This window comes from Sinocyclocheilus grahami, unplaced genomic scaffold (assembly GCF_001515645.1).
Source record: "Sinocyclocheilus grahami isolate Dianchi unplaced genomic scaffold, SAMN03320097.WGS_v1.1 scaffold908.1, whole genome shotgun sequence".
Classification (NCBI taxonomy): domain Eukaryota; kingdom Metazoa; phylum Chordata; class Actinopteri; order Cypriniformes; family Cyprinidae; genus Sinocyclocheilus; species Sinocyclocheilus grahami.
In genome coordinates this window covers 291,083-310,533 of record NW_015506087.1, presented here as the reverse complement: position 1 = coordinate 310,533, position 19,451 = coordinate 291,083, and the positions used below count along the sequence as shown (strand labels likewise).

The window sequence follows — 19,451 nt, the reverse complement described above, 5'->3', positions numbered from 1 at the left end:
GTAGACATAGGCAAAGTGCGCAGGTTGTTAGGATTGCGCTGCCTAGAGTGTGTGATGCATGGTTTGCTAGTGGTAGTGATAGTAGGGATCTGGAAACACATAGTAAGAATTGGTTATAAAAACTGAAAACAGAAGGGAAAGAAGTAGTAGGAAAGAGAATGATTCAAAAGTGATACTTATGTGCCTGCTCGGTGGAGTCGAACGGTAGAGTCAATGGTCTTTACACTCTTCGGTCTTCACACGAGGGCTGCCGCGATATACTAAGCATTTTATATTCGTCTAACAAAACTCAAATTGAATTCAGCTGGACACCCTTTCCTGTTTATCACAACAAATGGCTAAATTGCATTTTTGGATATAATATACAAATCTTGCGTGCTGTATACAAACCCAACACAACAACCAGAAAATCTAGTAAAGTTAGTAAAGCTAATAGGCTCAGTAGCTTCTGCAGCATGGATACAAGCATGTAGTACACCTTTGTCGTTGTTGTTGCATTTACGTGAGGTAGCAGTGTCTGACTAGGTTTGAGACGTGGGGTGATGACATCATTGTTTCACAAAATATATGGATTGGCTGTACACACGAAAACACAAAGGTGTCGTTTTCAGATTTATCCACTCTGGGACCTGGGGCCTGTACCATGATGTTAGCTGAACAAATTCCAAGTTACAGGATTAGTTTCGAGTTGACAAAACCAAACCACTCCAATCCAGCTTTGTTGATACCATGATTGTGATCATCAACTTTCTTTGTGAACTACTGATCCTGAGTTTGTGGAGTGCGTACACATGAATGTATGACATCAGTAGCGAACAGCCAATCAAATGCCTTGCAACACAGAGCAAGTGTGGTCTTGTAAATATGGATATTAAAAAATAACATAAAATAGGGGATTTCATGGTTTTCTCTATGCCATGTAAAATTTAGACAGTAACCTTAGATGTCAATTGTTTCCATACACACTAAAGATAACATTTAGCTTTTTATGACAGATGTTGCGATTTTAATGTGTAAATCATCTAAACTAAAAGGGATTTTTAACTATATTTAACTATATTTTTGTCAAGGTGTGTAATGACACTGTGAATATATTTATAAAGCATCATATGTCAAATTTGAACATACATCTAAAATTTAAGTGCTGGGACTTAAAAGTGCCCGTAGAAACACCCATATATGAGGTCCACAAACCAGTCTCACAAAATCCTGTGGGAATCACGGCGCTCATTATGTGTCAGTGCTATATAGTCAAGATTTTAAGGTATGTTAATTAGAATTATGTGCATCAATATCTGATTGAGAATACATTACAAATATTCACTGGAATAAAACATGCAATAACAAGCCCCAGTTTGATTTACAAACTTTATAAATCAAAAACTTTACGTTAATTATTAGAGAAGTATGACATTGTGCTGAAAAATATGTTTCATATGGACATGGCGTGCTGCAACGCACAGAATTTCAGAACAATTCTGGAACATTCAGCATTACTTTTCTCATTAACCGTAGTGCTCGTTAATTTACTAGTCAACCATTCATCCAATCAGAGACTGCAGAGCTGTTAATTCGGTGAGAAAAGTAACAATTTTAAGTTCTTCTTCTCACATCTTTTTTCATTCGGGTTGCCATGCATTAAGCATAGATTCGTAAATCGGTACCAGAATTTTCTAGAGACCGATTTTGCTTCATGATTACATATTCCAACTTTTATGAGCTGTTAATATGAATGAATGCATAATAACTTTAAATAAGTAAGATGTGCGGCTACGAATAGTTTTTAGATTGTTGTTTTATTTCAGTTATGCATCTTGACATAACATGATTACGCTTATACAACTTTATTTTTATGAGGTTAAACTACAATACCTGGCAACCCTTCTCTGGGCTACAATTGATAATAGGCAGAGAGGCGGGGCGACGCTAGCGTCTTGGTAGATTCTGGAACCTCATGCCCACGATATGGAGAAAGTAAGTAACTCTTAAATAGAATATTTTTCGTTACATGTTATGAAGATGTGGCTTTTAAAAATTATTGTGCAAAAATAAACCGGGTTAAAAGTGTTATATGTTTGCACGTCTTACAAGTCTTGTAAGTCTACTCAGTGTAGCTCATTAAACCGCATCAATGATAGTAAGGGCTAGTAAGCTAACAACGCGTTAGCAGCTAATTTGACATGCTGTGCTGTAACCTGCGATCTGTGCAAACAGTTGTACTGCAAGGGTTATTTTAAAGAGGATCATCATGTTTTAGTACAGATTTTGATCCGTGTGAATAATGCATGTTTATTCATCCGGTCGATCTCCTCCAGCAGTTAGCATAAGCTCACGTCAGATCTAGAGACTTCTCTCTCTGTGTGTGTGTGTGTGTGTGTGTGTGTGTGTGTGTGTGTGTGTGTGTGTGTGTGTGTGTGTGAGAGAGAGAGAGAGAGAGAGAGAAGGGCGGAACGTCATTTCATCAAAGAACTGATACAAGAAGTGAAAGCCAATAGAACGTTCCGTTGCAACAGTGGCGCCCAGCAGCAGCCCTACGCTTCCGCCATTCTGGAGTGAAAGCGACTCGGCAGTCCACTATTCTTGCTGTCGCTATGGCAAATATCAGCTGCTTTGTTTAAGAAACCGTACATTAAAGCTGAAATACAGCTTGAACGATGACCGCAATAACGTACAATCACTAGACTAGTGATCATCAATTCCTTTTAACCGTTAATTGTACAGATTTTATTTTAAAGGTTTCCCCTTTTTCACAAAACCTTTTGCTCTGTAGAAACCATGTCAGTTTTGGTTGAAAATATTTTAAGTTCAAGTGTTGGCATTATAAACACTGAATTAATTCCAACATATGAAATTAAATTAATGACAGAAAAATTTGGAATGTTGGACAATAAATATATAACGGGAATATAATGCTTGACAGTAAACGGTTTTTGCAGTATTGTCTTATATTAATGTCTGTTAAAGGGGTCATATGATGTTGCTAAAAAGAACATTATTTTGTGTATTTGGTGTAATGAAATGTTTATGCAGTTTAAGGTAAAAAAAAACACATTATTTTCCACATACTGTACGTTATTGTTTCTCCTCTATGCCCTGCCTTTCTGAAACGCGTCGATTTTTACAAAGCTCATCAGTCTGAAAAGCCAGGTGTGCTGTGATTGGCCAGCTATCCAGTGCGTTATGATTGGCCGAATACCTCAAGTGTGTGACGGAAATGTTACGCCCCTACCATACTGTGATGATGCCCTGTCAGGCCGGAGCGATGATTCAAAAACAATAAAACCCATTATAAATGAGGCATTCGTTGCATCCAGTGGGGACATAATTATGAATTATAATGACTTGTACTGTCTTTTTACGCGTTGCGTTGCATCGCGCAGCGTAAACATAAAACCATGTCTGCATTTGTGATCGGAGAAATGACAAACAACAAGCCCTACTCTACACTGCTCAAAACTCGCATTTGAATCATCAGTGGTAAATTCTTTAAATATAAAAAACGTACTTGCAATCTGTGAGTCAGAACAGCCGGCATTGTAGTCTACTCTGCCAGGATCAGGAAACGGTCCTCCATAAAATGTGCTGCACACATCTGAATATTTGGGTTGAAGTGTTCTGGAACAGTGTTGTAAATACAACTTAACCACTGATTTCTAGTCGTGTCCATTTTTGGAGGGCCAAACAAAGTAGTTTCGCTTTCACAACGAAGCACAGCGTCACACACGGCGGCCTAGAGTGAGCAGAGGCCGTTGGCCTTGAGAACGGTGCGGCCGACGGATTCGATGAAGGAGCGTCCGGAGGGCTTGCGGCAACCACATGTGACGCCCCCGGGCTGGACTCCTCTTCGTCCACAGTGAAAGCCGATCTGGCGAGCCACAGCGCAAAGTTGTTGTATTTCCTCAGCAATCAGCATGGATCAGCTCCAGGCATGACAAAGCAATATCGTCCTCTTTTGGAAGGCCAAACAAAGTAGTTTTGCTTTCACAACGAATCACACAGCGCCTTCACGACATGGTGGCGGCGGCAACAATACTACAGCGAGAATAAAAGTTATGCCGCCTTTCTTTGCATGAACATTTGGGCGGTGTTAAGCAAATATTCCCACATCGTGACGTAGATATGTGGGGGCGTGTTAGAACGAGCCGTTTTAGGTAGGCGGGGCTGACTCAACTTTTATAAAGAATATCTCTTTGGATTTGAGACTTTAGTCTTTGCAACTTTACAGATCTTCTTTATGCACCAAGTGCTTGTAACACTCCAAAGAGAAAGGAAAAATTTAAATCGCATCATATGACCCCTTTAAAGGAAGACTGTAAACAAAACACACACACATACAGCCACTTTCTCCAAAATTGTTTATTTAATTATGTCAGACACAACAATACATAATGAATGACGCACAATAAATGTTCTAATCTAGATCATCAGGTTTGTAGTGTGTTCCAGGGGATTAAAACGTACAATATATATTTCAGACCTAGTGAAGTAATAGTAAATCATAATATAGTAAGTAATTGTAAATGTGTAAAGTTGCATAAGCTCATCATTACTTGGTGTCAAATCCATATAAATCATTATTATGGTTTCTATGGCTAGGACCTGCAGTTCCTAAAAGGATTTAAGTTTACGACTAGACTAAAAACAGTTAAAGTTAGCAGGTGCATAAGATAGCTCGACGTCCCAATTTAAAACACTAGGGCTGTCGCAATTCGTCGGTTTTATTAGAGTATTAGATTTTTAAAAATCCTCAACTTAATTTTGCTCGCATCGACTAACCGGCAAAATACCGTAAGTGGCGCATTTCACGGGCGAGAATCCATAAAACACATTATTAGACTGTTTCCCAAGGCTGCATGATATTAAACCCATTTAAAAATTGATTTCATCAGATTTGTAAGGTAAATCATTTATAAATCTACGCAAACACAGGAGAATACATCGTGGCTTCAAAATACAAGCTCAAACCCTCACTCTGAGTTTACACGTTTTGATGTCCACATATTCTTTTAATTACAGTGGCTATAGCATTTCTGTCCTAAAGAAATGGCCAAATATTAAAGATTAAGTGGACATTTGAATTAAATGGTGCTTGGTCAATATTAAACAAGTATTAGATCACACAGTAATGTGTAAAAATAATCATCAGGCCGTTGGCGCCCTCTGCAGGCCTTTGTTGTAATGCGTAATGTACATTAGCTCTATTTTTTTATTGTACATTATGTATTTTAAAGGGGTCATATGATGCGATTAAAATTTTTCCTTTCTCGTTGAAGTGTTACAAGCTCTTGGTGCATAAAGAAGGTCTGTCAAGTTGCAAAGACTAAAGACTCAAATCCAAAGAGATATTCTTTATAAAAGTTAAGAGTCAGCCACGCCTACCTAAAACGGCTCGTTCTAACACGCCCCCACATATCTACATCACTATGTGGGAAGATTTGCATAATGCTGCCCAAATGTTCATGCAAAGAAAGAAGGCGTAACTTTTATTCTTGCTGTAGTATTGTTGTTGCCGCCGCCATATCGTGAAGGCACTGTGTGATTCGTTGAGAAAGCAAAACTACTTTGTTTGGCCTTCCAAAAGAGGATGATATCTGCTTCCTCATGCCTGGAGCTGATCCGTGCTGGTTGCTGAGGAAATACTACAACTTTGCCGCCGGATCGGCTTTCACCGTGGACGAAGCAGAGTCCAGCCCGGGGTCGTCACATGTGGTTGCTGCAAGCCTGCCGGACGCACCTTCAACCCAAATATTCAGATGTGTGCAGCACATTTTATGGAGGACCGTTTCCTGATCCTGGGAGAGTAGACTACAATGCCGGCTGTTCTGACTCACAGACTGTAAGTACGTCTTTTATATTTAAAGAGTTTTTATATTTTATATATTTAAAGCTAGTTTTTTGGCCAGTGTAGTAGAGTAGGGCTTGTTTGTCATTTCTCCGATCACAAATGCAGACATAGTTTTATGTTTACACGGCGCGATGCAACGCAACACGTAAAAAGACAGTATAAGTCATTATAATCTATCATTTTGTCCACACTGGATGCAACGAATGCCTCATTTATAATGGGTTTTCATGTTTTTGAATCATCGCTCTGGCCTGACAGGGCATCATCACAATATAGTAAGGGGCGTAACATTTCTGTCACACACTTGAGGTATTCGGCCAATCACAACGCACTGGATAGCTGACCAATCACAGCACACCTCGCTTTTTTAGAAAGATGAGCTTTGTAAAAATCGACTCGTTTCAGAAAGGCAGGGCATAGAGGAGAAACAATAATGTACAGTATGTGGAAAATAATGTGTTTTTTTAACCTTAAACCGCATAAAGCATTTCTTTTTAGCAACCGCATAAACGCAGTTCTTTTTAGCAACATCATATGACCCCTTTAACAGCTTTGTTCAATAAAACCATATGATTTCTTGCTTTTGATACTTTATTTGAACTAATTATTATTGCCTCATTGCTATTATATATGTATTTTAAGTCATTTTAAAGGCTATTGTTCACTTACATCTCTTTTTATTACCACAAAAAAAAGTCATTCTAATTATAGGGCCCTATGAAATCCGTTTGATTTCCAAATTCAGTTTTTTCTCCATTTAAATTTTTCTATACTCTGTTTTAATGGTTAAATAAAATGTTATTAATCAAAAAGCCTGTCTAAATAATTGAGTTTTACAGTTTTATCTCTACCAAATTCTGTTTTCCATCATTTTATGGATTCCATTTGAATGGTTACATTAAATTTTAATAATCAAAAGCATTTCCAATTAATTGATTTTTATTTTAAAAAAAATAATTCCCTAGAAATACTGCACATTTACATTTTTCTCCTAAATAAATTCAGGTAAATAACATTTCTGGTAAATACTCCTTTAAAAAGTGTTTTTTAAAATTTATTATAATTTTATTAGTAGTAGACTAGAACATGTGGATATGTTGTAATTCTTACACTATAATACTGAACTTTGATTTCAGTGATTTGGACTATGAGATGGACACTTGCTGCTTGCACTCTTTTGCACTTTACTTTTGCTTTAAAAAAAGGATTTCATAGAAATTTGGATTTCATTTGGTTTAATAAAATATTCTTAAGTAAAATGGTTGATTTTTTAAAGTGAGAAATTAATCGTTTAGATTAATCGATAAATTAGTCGATAGATTAATCGAAGTAAAAATAGCCGTTAGTGGCAGTCCTACAGAACACACAATATTTTTACACTTTTGTGAATAATTACCTGTCAGGGTCTTTAGGAAAACGATAAAAGGCAATATTTTTACGGTCACAATGATAGTTTTTGCAGTGGATTGGCCAACATTGCGTTCATTTATTCAGAGGTGGAAAGTAACTAATTACAAATACTTTCGTTATAGTAGTTGAGTGCATTTTTTTTAAATTTTTTCTACTTTTCTTGAGTATAATTAAATTGTGGTACTTTTACTTGAGTAGAATAAAACTAAAGTATTCAACTTCGCTACATTTATTTTTCACCAAAAGTACAAAGTACAAAAAAAAAAAAATAGACAAAGGAGGCGCCAATGAAGAAAAAGAGCGAGCCGGTGTTTGACGGGCACTTTTCAAACTTCTGGGGTGGAGCCCTTTGCTTAAGGCAGTAACAGACAAGTCTGACTCGAATAAAAAAAACAATAGCCGTGTTTCCACTGTCGGGCCAAAAGCGGGCGTGCTAGTGAGTGCCAGGGCCAGTCGCGTTTCCACTGTCACTTCCGGGGCTTAATCGAGCCTCGTCGGTGCTTCCTCGGGGCCAACGGCCCGGGTTTTTTGGCCCGACGATAACCTTGGGCCAAAGCGGGCCGGCTATGTCTAAAGGAGTGGTTATGAACAAAGGCGGAGTTTCTCCGCGTCTGGAGAGCGACAGCGCCGCGGATCATTTCATAAAGGTAACGGATAGCACCAGCATTTAAGACTTTTAAAATCATTTAGTTCAAAACCCACTTTCAGACAGGAGCGAGTGTTTGAAATAACTTGATCCTATGTGGATTATGATCACCATACAAGGCAGAAATATTTATAAGCGATGCAAAAGACTGTGCACGTTACCATAGTAAACATGGTAAATACGACCGCTTGAAGAAATCAGACGTCAGCTTCTTATTCTCTGTCACAATCGTGTATTTATTTAGTTACATATTTTATGTCATAAGTCTCGTCTCGAGAGGTTAGCTCCGCGTATGTCATAAAAATATAATATGTTTTTGTTCTGGAGCTTTTATATATGTGGAAAATAATGTGTTTTTTTAACCTTAAACCGCATAAAGCATTTCTTTTTAGCAACCGCATAAACGCAGTTCTTTTTAGCAACATCATATGACCCCTTTAACAGCTTTGTTCAATAAAACCATATGATTTCTTGCTTTTGATACTTTATTTGAACTAATTATTATTGCCTCATTGCTATTATATATGTATTTTAAGTCATTTTAAAGGCTATTGTTCACTTACATCTCTTTTTATTACCACAAAAAAAAGTCATTCTAATTATAGGGCCCTATGAAATCCGTTTGATTTCCAAATTCAGTTTTTTCTCCATTTAAATTTTTCTATACTCTGTTTTAATGGTTAAATAAAATGTTATTAATCAAAAAGCCTGTCTAAATAATTGAGTTTTACAGTTTTATCTCTACCAAATTCTGTTTTCCATCATTTTATGGATTCCATTTGAATGGTTACATTAAATTTTAATAATCAAAAGCATTTCCAATTAATTGATTTTTATTTTAAAAAAAATAATTCCCTAGAAATACTGCACATTTACATTTTTCTCCTAAATAAATTCAGGTAAATAACATTTCTGGTAAATACTCCTTTAAAAAGTGTTTTTTAAAATTTATTATAATTTTATTAGTAGTAGACTAGAACATGTGGATATGTTGTAATTCTTACACTATAATACTGAACTTTGATTTCAGTGATTTGGACTATGAGATGGACACTTGCTGCTTGCACTCTTTTGCACTTTACTTTTGCTTTAAAAAAAGGATTTCATAGAAATTTGGATTTCATTTGGTTTAATAAAATATTCTTAAGTAAAATGGTTGATTTTTTAAAGTGAGAAATTAATCGTTTAGATTAATCGATAAATTAGTCGATAGATTAATCGAAGTAAAAATAGCCGTTAGTGGCAGTCCTACAGAACACACAATATTTTTACACTTTTGTGAATAATTACCTGTCAGGGTCTTTAGGAAAACGATAAAAGGCAATATTTTTACGGTCACAATGATAGTTTTTGCAGTGGATTGGCCAACATTGCGTTCATTTATTCAGAGGTGGAAAGTAACTAATTACAAATACTTTCGTTATAGTAGTTGAGTGCATTTTTTTTAAATTTTTTCTACTTTTCTTGAGTATAATTAAATTGTGGTACTTTTACTTGAGTAGAATAAAACTAAAGTATTCAACTTCGCTACATTTATTTTTCACCAAAAGTACAAAGTACAAAAAAAAAAAAATAGACAAAGGAGGCGCCAATGAAGAAAAAGAGCGAGCCGGTGTTTGACGGGCACTTTTCAAACTTCTGGGGTGGAGCCCTTTGCTTAAGGCAGTAACAGACAAGTCTGACTCGAATAAAAAAAACAATAGCCGTGTTTCCACTGTCGGGCCAAAAGCGGGCGTGCTAGTGAGTGCCAGGGCCAGTCGCGTTTCCACTGTCACTTCCGGGGCTTAATCGAGCCTCGTCGGTGCTTCCTCGGGGCCAACGGCCCGGGTTTTTTGGCCCGACGATAACCTTGGGCCAAAGCGGGCCGGCTATGTCTAAAGGAGTGGTTATGAACAAAGGCGGAGTTTCTCCGCGTCTGGAGAGCGACAGCGCCGCGGATCATTTCATAAAGGTAACGGATAGCACCAGCATTTAAGACTTTTAAAATCATTTAGTTCAAAACCCACTTTCAGACAGGAGCGAGTGTTTGAAATAACTTGATCCTATGTGGATTATGATCACCATACAAGGCAGAAATATTTATAAGCGATGCAAAAGACTGTGCACGTTACCATAGTAAACATGGTAAATACGACCGCTTGAAGAAATCAGACGTCAGCTTCTTATTCTCTGTCACAATCGTGTATTTATTTAGTTACATATTTTATGTCATAAGTCTCGTCTCGAGAGGTTAGCTCCGCGTATGTCATAAAAATATAATATGTTTTTGTTCTGGAGCTTTTATAAAAATATAGAAATTATCATTTTCTAAATGTGATGTATATGGTGTGACTACAAACAAACAGAAACAGACTCGACTGAGTAATTAGGCTATGTTCATACCGCTTTATTTCTGTGTGACTAATTTGTGACAAACCTGATAAATTAATTAATTATGATCAATGTATCACTTGTAAAACATCGATGGTTTTTGATTTAAATCTTTAACAAAGCATGCAAACAAACGGCCGCTTTTATCATGTTCGTTTTGTGATCGCGCTAGTTCCAGTGACTTATTTTTTATTAGTTTTCTGATAACTTCTCTTTGTTGGTGAAATGATGGGGTTGCGTGACGTTGTTCCTGAGAGGGCGTGTGTTTTAGTAAAGCGCGGCGGAGCTTCTGGCCCGACGGTAGAAACGCAGTGTGATTTTGGCCTCGGTGCTACTGGTCCGAGGCTATTAGCTCCGCCCGACCCGTTTAAAGCACTAGGTTCACTTCATTTTTTTTTTTTTAATTGAACATAGAATACAAAAACTCATAGAGGTAACAGCATAGAATAAAATCAAATACAATAACAATCAGCATCAAACCTTAAAGGGGTCCTATTATGCTCTTTTACAAAGTCTTGATTTTGTTTTGGGGGTGTACTAGAACATACTCTCATGCTTGGTGGTTCGAAAAACGCATAATTTTTTCACATAATTTACATTATTACAATACCTCTCTCCCTAGGCTGGCACAAGATTAGTTTGATGAAGGTCCGCCTTCCGAAAAACAAAATGTGTTGTGATTGGTTAGCTTTCCCAGTGCGTTGTGATTGGCGAACAGCTTAGACGGTGTTTCAGTACTGCCATGCCCCTTGCTCTGTCTTTCAACAGCTGCTTTTGGCGAATCCGGCACTTCTCACTCGTGATGTGGAAGCTGTCCTCAGTAAAATGTGCAGCACACTGTAGCAAATTGGGATTATAATGCTCAGGAACAGAGTTAAAAAGTAAATTGCAACCACTGTTTCCTGACATCATCCGCTTTCGGAAGTGAAAAAAAAATCATGGATAATTATACAAAGATAATTCCTTTGTCAAACCATTCAGCTTTAAATACTGATTTCCTTTTTTATAAGGATTGTTCTATAGTTCCACCGAGTCGAACTGTGCGGAGTGAAGTTATGTGTGAATATCATTTTCCAAAAGTGTAGTATTTGACTATGAAATTTAGACGGTGCAAGTGGAATCTTATTAATATCGAAATCACATCTCAGTAAAAAATCCATACCACCAAGCCCTAGGTATGTGAAACCACACAGAGTTGGAACAAGCAAAAAAAAAGTTTTTAACCAATTAATTCTAAATGAGCCTATCAAGGCTTCAAAATCTAAGGCTTTTAATCCGCCATTTTTATACTCTTTAACTATCTGGGACCTTTTTAAATAATGCGTTTTATTTCTCCATAGAAATTGAAAAATTACTGAATTGGCCTTCCTAATATTGCTGTCAGAAATAAACAAAGAGTGACAAGGATATAATAACTTAGACACACCTTCAGCTTTAGATAGAATAACTCTTCCAAATACTGAGATCTCTGGTCAGCCAGTGACTTAGAGATTTTTTCATATCAACGACACGTTTCTCAATGTTAACCTCATCTATCCTACGATCATCCTTAGATATTGTTAAACCCAAATATTTAACCTCAGTCTGGACATTTATTGAGGCAATAGAGCTCTCTGGACAAGAGTGGATAGGCAACAGTACACATTTCTCAATATTGAGAGACAAACCTGAGGCATCAGAAAAAGCATTAATTAATTTTAGTGCAATATCAACCATACTTTTATCTTTAAAAAAAATTGCAGTATCGTCTGCAAATTGGCTAATCTTAAATTCCTTTTCAAATATCTTAATGCCTTGTAAATTTAAATCATTAACAATAGCCAAAGTGAGCATCTGGGTAGTTAGAATAAATAGTTTTGGAGATATGGGACATCCTTGGCGAATTCCTCTAGACATCTTGAAGCTAGGAGTGATTTCAGATCCCTAAGACACCGAACTAGTTATATCTGAATAAAACATTTTGATTGTTACAAAATTTATCTCCAAAACCCATACAATTTAACGTTTCTACAATAAAACAGTGCTCTAGCGAATCGTACGCTTTATAAAAATCCAGGAATAATATTAGACTCTCCTTTTCTATTAGATGACTGTAATCCAACATATCAAGAATCAGTCTTGAATGAACATGTATATTCCTACCCTTTATAAAGGCAGATTGACATTCACTAATAACCTTTGTCAAGCCACTGTTCAGGCGATTGGCATATACAAGAGCTAGTAATTTGTAATCCGTACACAAAAGGGTTATCGGTCTCCAATTTTCAATAGACAGTGGATCTTTATCGGCCTTTGGGATCAATGTAATGAGACCTCGCTTCATTGTGGGAGAGAGATTTTATCTTAAGATACATTCACCAAGGGCTTCAAATAAAAGCTGGCAGATGTCTTTCCAAAAGAAGACGTAAAAATCGACAGTTAAGCTGTCTAAGCCAGGTGATTTACCCTTGGCCATTTGATTGATAGCTTTATCCAACTCTTCAATTATTAAATCATCCTCCATAATACTTTTAAAGTCATCCTTAATTAAACCAATCCATCCTTGAATTGACTGAAAAAAGGATTTGCAACTAGCCTCAGAGTATCTTGAACAATATAAGTTACTATAAAAATCTCTAACTGCCTTGTTAATTAGATCTAATTCTTCTGTAACAGCACCATTAACACTTAATTTAGAAATTTTCTTTTTCGTTTGCCTTTGATCTGGGTAGTTAGAATAAATAGTTTTGGAGATATGGGACATCCTTGGCGAATTCCTCTAGACATCTTGAAGCTAGGAGTGATTTCAGATCCCTAAGACACCGAACTAGTTATATCTGAATAAAACATTTTGATTGTTACAAAATGTATCTCCAAAACCCATACAATTTAATGTTTCTACAATAAAACAGTGCTCTAGCGAATCGTACGCTTTATAAAAATCCAGGAATAATATTAGACTCTCCTTTTCTATTAGATGACTGTAATCCAACATATCAAGAATCAGTCTTGAATGAACATGTATATTCCTACCCTTTATAAAGGCAGATTGACATTCACTAATAACCTTTGTCAAGCCACTGTTCAGGCGATTGGCATATACAAGAGCTAGTAATTTGTAATCCGTACACAAAAGGGTTATCGGTCATCAATTTTCAATAGAAAGTGGATCTTTATCGGCCTTTGGGATCAATGTAATGAGACCTCGCTTCATTGTGGGAGAGAGATTTTATCTTAAGATACATTCACCAAGGGCTTCAAATAAAAGCTGGCAGATGTCTTTCCAAAAGAAGACGTAAAAATCGACAGTTAAGCTGTCTAAGCCAGGTGATTTACCCTTGGCCATTTGATTGATAGCTTTATCCAACTCTTCAATTATTAAATCATCCTCCATAATACTTTTAAAGTCATCCTTAATTAAACCAATCCATCCTTGAATTGACTGAAAAAAGGATTTGCAACTAGCCTCAGAGTATCTTGAACAATATAAGTTACTATAAAAATCTCTAACTGCCTTGTTAATTAGATCTAATTCTTCTGTAACAGCACCATTAACACTTAATTTAGAAATTTTCTTTTTCGTTTGCCTTTGTTTCTCAAGATTAAAAAAGTATGAAGAATTTTTCTCACCCTCTTCGATCCAACGGTTGGATCGAAGAGGGTGAGAAAAATTCTTCATACTTTTTTAATAGAGCGAATAAAAGCACCCCGAGCTATAACTAAGAATAAATTATCTAGTTGATTTTTGAGATTTTCTAATTGGGCTTTTTCCTCACAAGACAACACAGCTTTAGAGCATAGAATGTTAATATTATTAACAATTTCCTTTTGTTTAACCCGCATTTGCTTAGAATATTTTCCCATTTTAATTGCTGCTTCTTTAACTTTGAATTTAAACCACTCCCATTTATTTAATGGTGAAGCATCTAAAGATGTCACCTCAACAATAAGATTTTTAACTTCTTCACAGAAGTCGTTGTTAAGCAAAAGATTACTATTGAATTTCCAAATTATGTTTTGAGGTCGCTTGTTATTATTTATGGTAAGGATCAGAGTCACTGAGCAATGGTCTGTTAGTGGCGCTGTAGAGATTTCACATTTAGAGATATTATCAAACCAGTTAAATGGAATAAGCCAGTAGTCCAACCTGGAGCACTGCCCATTGTTAGATTCATTGAACCATGTGTATTGTCTAACACCTGCATTTTTTTTAACCCCCAGCAGTCAATCAAATTTGTATTTGCAACCAGGTTATTGAAAATGTCATCAAAAGTGTGATGGTGCCCTCTAGAGGGAAGATGGTCAACTTAGTTGTCTGGGACCAAATTAAAATCCCCCCTATGATAACTTCAACCGTTGAATATGTCACCTTCCATTGGTTAATCTTAACACACAGGTCAGCATAAAACAGTTTGTTTAGTGCTTTGCTATTGTAACCATATACACATACCAAGATGAATTTAACACCGTCAATCTCCACAGTCACCATTAACCAATGACCATTTGTATCACTTTTATGGTCAACAATTGAGCCTTGAAACCTATAAAACAAAATCATAACCCCAGCTGAATGAGATCTCCCATGGCTAAAGTAGGCAGAGTCCCCCCACTGAAGTTTCCAAAAACGTGTGTCCTCACATTCAGAATGTGTTTCTTGCAAAAAAAAAACATTTTTCAGTCCCCTTACATTTAACGATAACAAGGATAACATAAAATAAAGAGTCTATAAATGCACAGATATAACAGTAAAGTTAACCGAAAAGATGCACAGGAATGAGTAACTTTACTAGCCACAAAACTTCGTAATAAATTGCAATAGCCCTGTTAAAAAAAAAACGTTAACCCATACCTTAAGAACAATAACAATAGTGCCGAAAGAAAAGTCAGTCTGGGTCCACTCTCTTGTTGTCAATCAGCGCATAGCCCTCCTTCAGGTACGCACGCTTCCCCCTCCTTCGGGCCTCCTGCACCAACGGCCACAGTTTAGAATGGGCGAGTCTGTCCTCCTTGGAAAAATCTTCCTTGAAGCTGATGTGAAGATCTTTGCAGACTCTAGCATCCTTAGATTTTTTCCAGACTTCATCCCGAATCGTGCGCATTCCAAACTGAATGATAACAACTCTGGAAACGTTGTTTGAGGTGGCGGCGCTCTCTCTCTCTTTCCAAGCCGGTGCACGGTATCCACGGTGTCACGCAGTCTCTCCACCGACACACTTTTGTTTTTTATCGGTCCCAGTTAACCTTATCTTCTTTGGACATGGCCTTGTCCTCAATGGTTTTAGCCTGGTCCACTTCAATCTCCTCAATCATGTCTTCATCGCAGGCTTCATGAAGAGCAATCAAGTTGTAGTCATGGTCCGACATCATTGTTAGGAAATAAAATGGGGCTATTACAGTCAAACTGGATCAATATCTCTGATTTGACTTGAAGCAGTGCATGCCGGTTAGAAATTTAGTCCGACTTGAACCGGCACCGACGCCACGTCACTGTCACGTGTGGCATCAAAGTACCGCGAGAGCTTTCGAGAGCAGCCGGCTGACTCAGCTGGTGCAGTTTCTCAAGAGCGACTGCAGGAGCGCTGATAACGACACAGCTGTTTGAGATTGGCCAAATTCACCACATGACAACAATGACGTGCGTTTCTAACATCTTCAAATCCAATACTGCTCATAAATCTGTGTTAAACCTCTTTAACAGTGCAAAAGCTAAAATAACCTCAACATTAACAACAACATTGAAATAAGAGCGCATGCATTTTTATGTTCATTTGGCTGATCAATCAACCATGATTCATCTGTCAATCAAATGCATTTAAAATAACTTTTTCCATGTGCGTGCTTTGTATACGTGTGCACATGGGCGAACAAACAAGATGGTCTATGCAGGGCCGCCTCTTAAAGAAGAAGTTACAGGTCTGTGAGAGCCAGAAATCTTGCTTGTTTGTAGGTGACCAAATACTTATTTTACAGAGGAATTTGCAAATAAATTCTTTAAAAATCCTACAATGTGATTTTCTGGATTTTTTTTCCTCATTATGTCTCTCATAGTTGAGGTATACCTATGATGAAAATTACAGGCCTCTCATCTTTTTAAGTGGGAGAACTTGCACAATTGGTGGCTGACTAAATACTTTTTTGCCCCACTGTATATATATAATGGTACAACGGGGCTAAAGGCCCACCTTAAGAAAAAATGTGCCATTCACTGCGCCTAAAATATTTTGCAGAAAAAATATATATGCTGTATTGAACATCAATGGAGCAACAGATTGTGTGTGAAAATAAATCATTCAAGTTGTTTATTTTGTTTAAAAATCGTATAAATGTATGCGGTGGCAAGAGGGGCCTTTCACCCCACACACGGGGTAAAAGGCTCACCAGCATGGGGTAAAAGGCACACGTATTTATACAAATACTTCAGCTAAAATAATGTTACAAGTGTTAATACTTGTTCAAAACAATCACTTTAGCAAAGTTTGTAATAAAAGTATTACTTTTTTTCCAATAAATATGCTGTCATTAAAATGTGTTAATATAAAAAATATACATTTTAAAATACAGAAACAAAATCGTTTTATTAAGTAAAGATTCTGAAAGTATTGAAGGAGATCCAATAATAATTGAATATATATTTACAGTAGTAACAGCAAATTATATTTTATTATGATTAATATCATGTTTTTAAATATGATGGTTTCATTCTAAACATGGTGATTATCTCTAACACCCAACATAATATATGATATTTACCATCTGAATCTAACCGTGTCATGTCAACAAATGGAAAAGTCAGCCATCTATTAATTATCAAGTTAGTTACTGTGCCTTTAGCCTTTTACATATTCTTTCGTTATTTAAAAAATGTTGCTTTAATGATCTAAAACAAAACTGAAAATCATAAAGAAGACCTTTCTCTCAAAATATATGCATTAATTTTAGTGATTCTCATTTGCTACTTAAATCTATAACTTTGCACTGCTGCGCGCGATCACGTCAAAGATCAGACAAATATTCACATGCATCTTGAAAAACGGATGTTTTGGAAAGTGGTACGACACGTTTTTGTGCCATCTAGTGGTTTAGATATAAACAATATCAAAGGCACCTTTTACCTCGGGGTACCTTTAGCCCCGTTGTACCCTATATATATATATATATATATACACACACACACACAGTGGGGCAAATAAGTATTTGATACACTGCCGATTTTTCAAGTTTTCCCACTTACAAAGAATGGAGAGATCTGTAATTTTCATCGTAGGTACACCTCAACTGTGAGAGACCGAATCAAAAAAAAAATTCCAGAAAATAACATTGTATGATTTTTTACTAATTAATTTCCATTTTATTGCATGAAATAAGTATTTGATACAATAGAAAAATAGAACTTAATATTTGGTACAGAAACCTTTGTTTACAATTACAGAGGTCAGACGCTTCCTGTAGTTCTTGACCAGGTTTGCACACACTGCAGCAGGGATTTTGGCCCACTCCTCCATACAGGTGTTTTAAGCAGGTTTTAAAACAAATGGTTTATAATGGTAAGCTTATGTTTACTTATGCTAGTATTATTTTACATTGATATTGAAAGTGGTAACAAAAATTATGAAATTTCAGTGCATCAAGAACTTTGATAAAATGGTATAAAAATCCTATTTAAAGCTTATATAATATATATATTTCTACTGAATTATCTCCCAACCCTTAAATTAATATAGTTTGTTCAAACACAAAAACAATATAAATCCAGTTAATAATCAAACTAACATAAAATCTGTGTTGACGATGACACTGTTTTTAGCTGCTCCATGTGCCCGGTTCACTTGCTGTTCCAGCAACTTCCACTCCATCATCAGCTTCAGTAAAATAACCTGATAGCTGGGGAATTTATGAAGTCATGTTTTTTATGTTGCTTGTATTTGAAGTTTTTCGTTTTTGAGCCCCTCTCTCTTTTAGAATTGCTGACATTTGTACTTATTGAATGTTGTTCTTTGCAGATTACTCCAGAACAAAGTGAAGAGAGGTGAATGCAGACATACTGGGCAGAAATCACCTGATAGATACGTGCGCATATCGTTCAAAAGTCAAATATAGAATAAATGCATTTGATTGGTAAACCAAATTCAGACTTTACGTTTTAAGCTCAGATGGTAATGCATGGAATTTACAGAAAAGCTCAACTAAATAACTGCGCTAATGAGTGGGGGGCGTGGTGGCTTTGGCGATCGGCGCTCCAGTCAACTACTCCACAGCCAATCACGGGCCCCCTCCTTGCTCGGGCCCCGGGGCTTCAGCCCTGCCTAGCCCAATGGTTAAAATGGCCATGAGTCTATGTATGACCGGACTATTTATTCATATCCAAAACGAGACGATGTAAACATGCAGTGCATGATTAATTCATACTCGAAGCCATAGGGAGCTGCCGCACAGAAGGTCCAAAACGGCCTAGTAGAAGTAATAACTTATGACGTGCAGGATCCCTAATATGGACAAAGGCATCCCGCTATTGCTGTAGCTCAAAAAGGTAATTTCAGGTTATGTCCAGGTAATAAATATAGTATATGAATAATGCAGTGCTAATTGACACAAAATGTAATACAGTATAGAAACTATTCTGCCTGTTTGTATAAACTAATCCTAAAATTGTCATTAGGAAAATACAGAAAAAAATATTATAGAATACAAATTATTGGTTATCATCCAGCAGTGTATTTGATTTCTTATCCAATTAAAATACATAAGAAAAAATAAGAAGCTTGTCAATTAGACATAAGTCAAAAGTTTTTTTTGTTTTTTTTTACATTTCTGTCCCCCTCATTTCTGAAATGATGGCTATGCCCCTATGTGTGCAGTACAGAAAATAGAGCACGAGTCTTCTTGTGCTTGAATAGTTTAAAGACATACTAAAATGCGCACAAAGGAATCTGAGTCAGAGGAGTCGAAATTAATTTAACAACTAGACGATTCCTGACCTTAAAGGGTTAGTTCACCCAAAAATGAAAATTAGGCTGCGTTTTATTCACCCCCGATGCATCCTAGGTGTATATGACTTTCTTCTTTCAGACGAATCCAGTCTGAGTTATATTAAAAATTGTCTTATATCTTTCAAGCGCTATCGTTGCACTCAGCGGGTGTTGCATTGCTTCGGTTCAAAAGACGTGAAATAAAAAGCACCCTTCCATAAAAAAAAAAAAAGTG

At 36.5% G+C, this 19,451-nt stretch overlaps 1 protein-coding gene and 1 long non-coding RNA gene across 2 annotated transcripts in view; one reads left to right on the top strand and one right to left on the bottom strand.

Moving 5' to 3' along the window:
- The window catches only part of LOC107564075 (uncharacterized), a 7,390-nt gene extending 4,624 nt beyond the window's left edge, over positions 1–2,766 (bottom strand). The window contains exon 1 of the long non-coding RNA XR_001606181.1: positions 2,752–2,766. This is a non-coding gene — a long non-coding RNA (uncharacterized lncRNA). The remainder of the gene's footprint in view (positions 1–2,751) is intronic.
- stip1 (stress-induced phosphoprotein 1) overlaps positions 1,879–19,451 on the top strand; it is a 51,548-nt gene continuing 33,975 nt past the window's right edge. Inside the window, exon 1 of the mRNA XM_016249072.1 lies at positions 1,879–1,974. Within this exon, the coding sequence (XP_016104558.1) occupies positions 1,966–1,974 (9 nt within the window). The 5' untranslated portion in view covers positions 1,879–1,965. The remainder of the gene's footprint in view (positions 1,975–19,451) is intronic.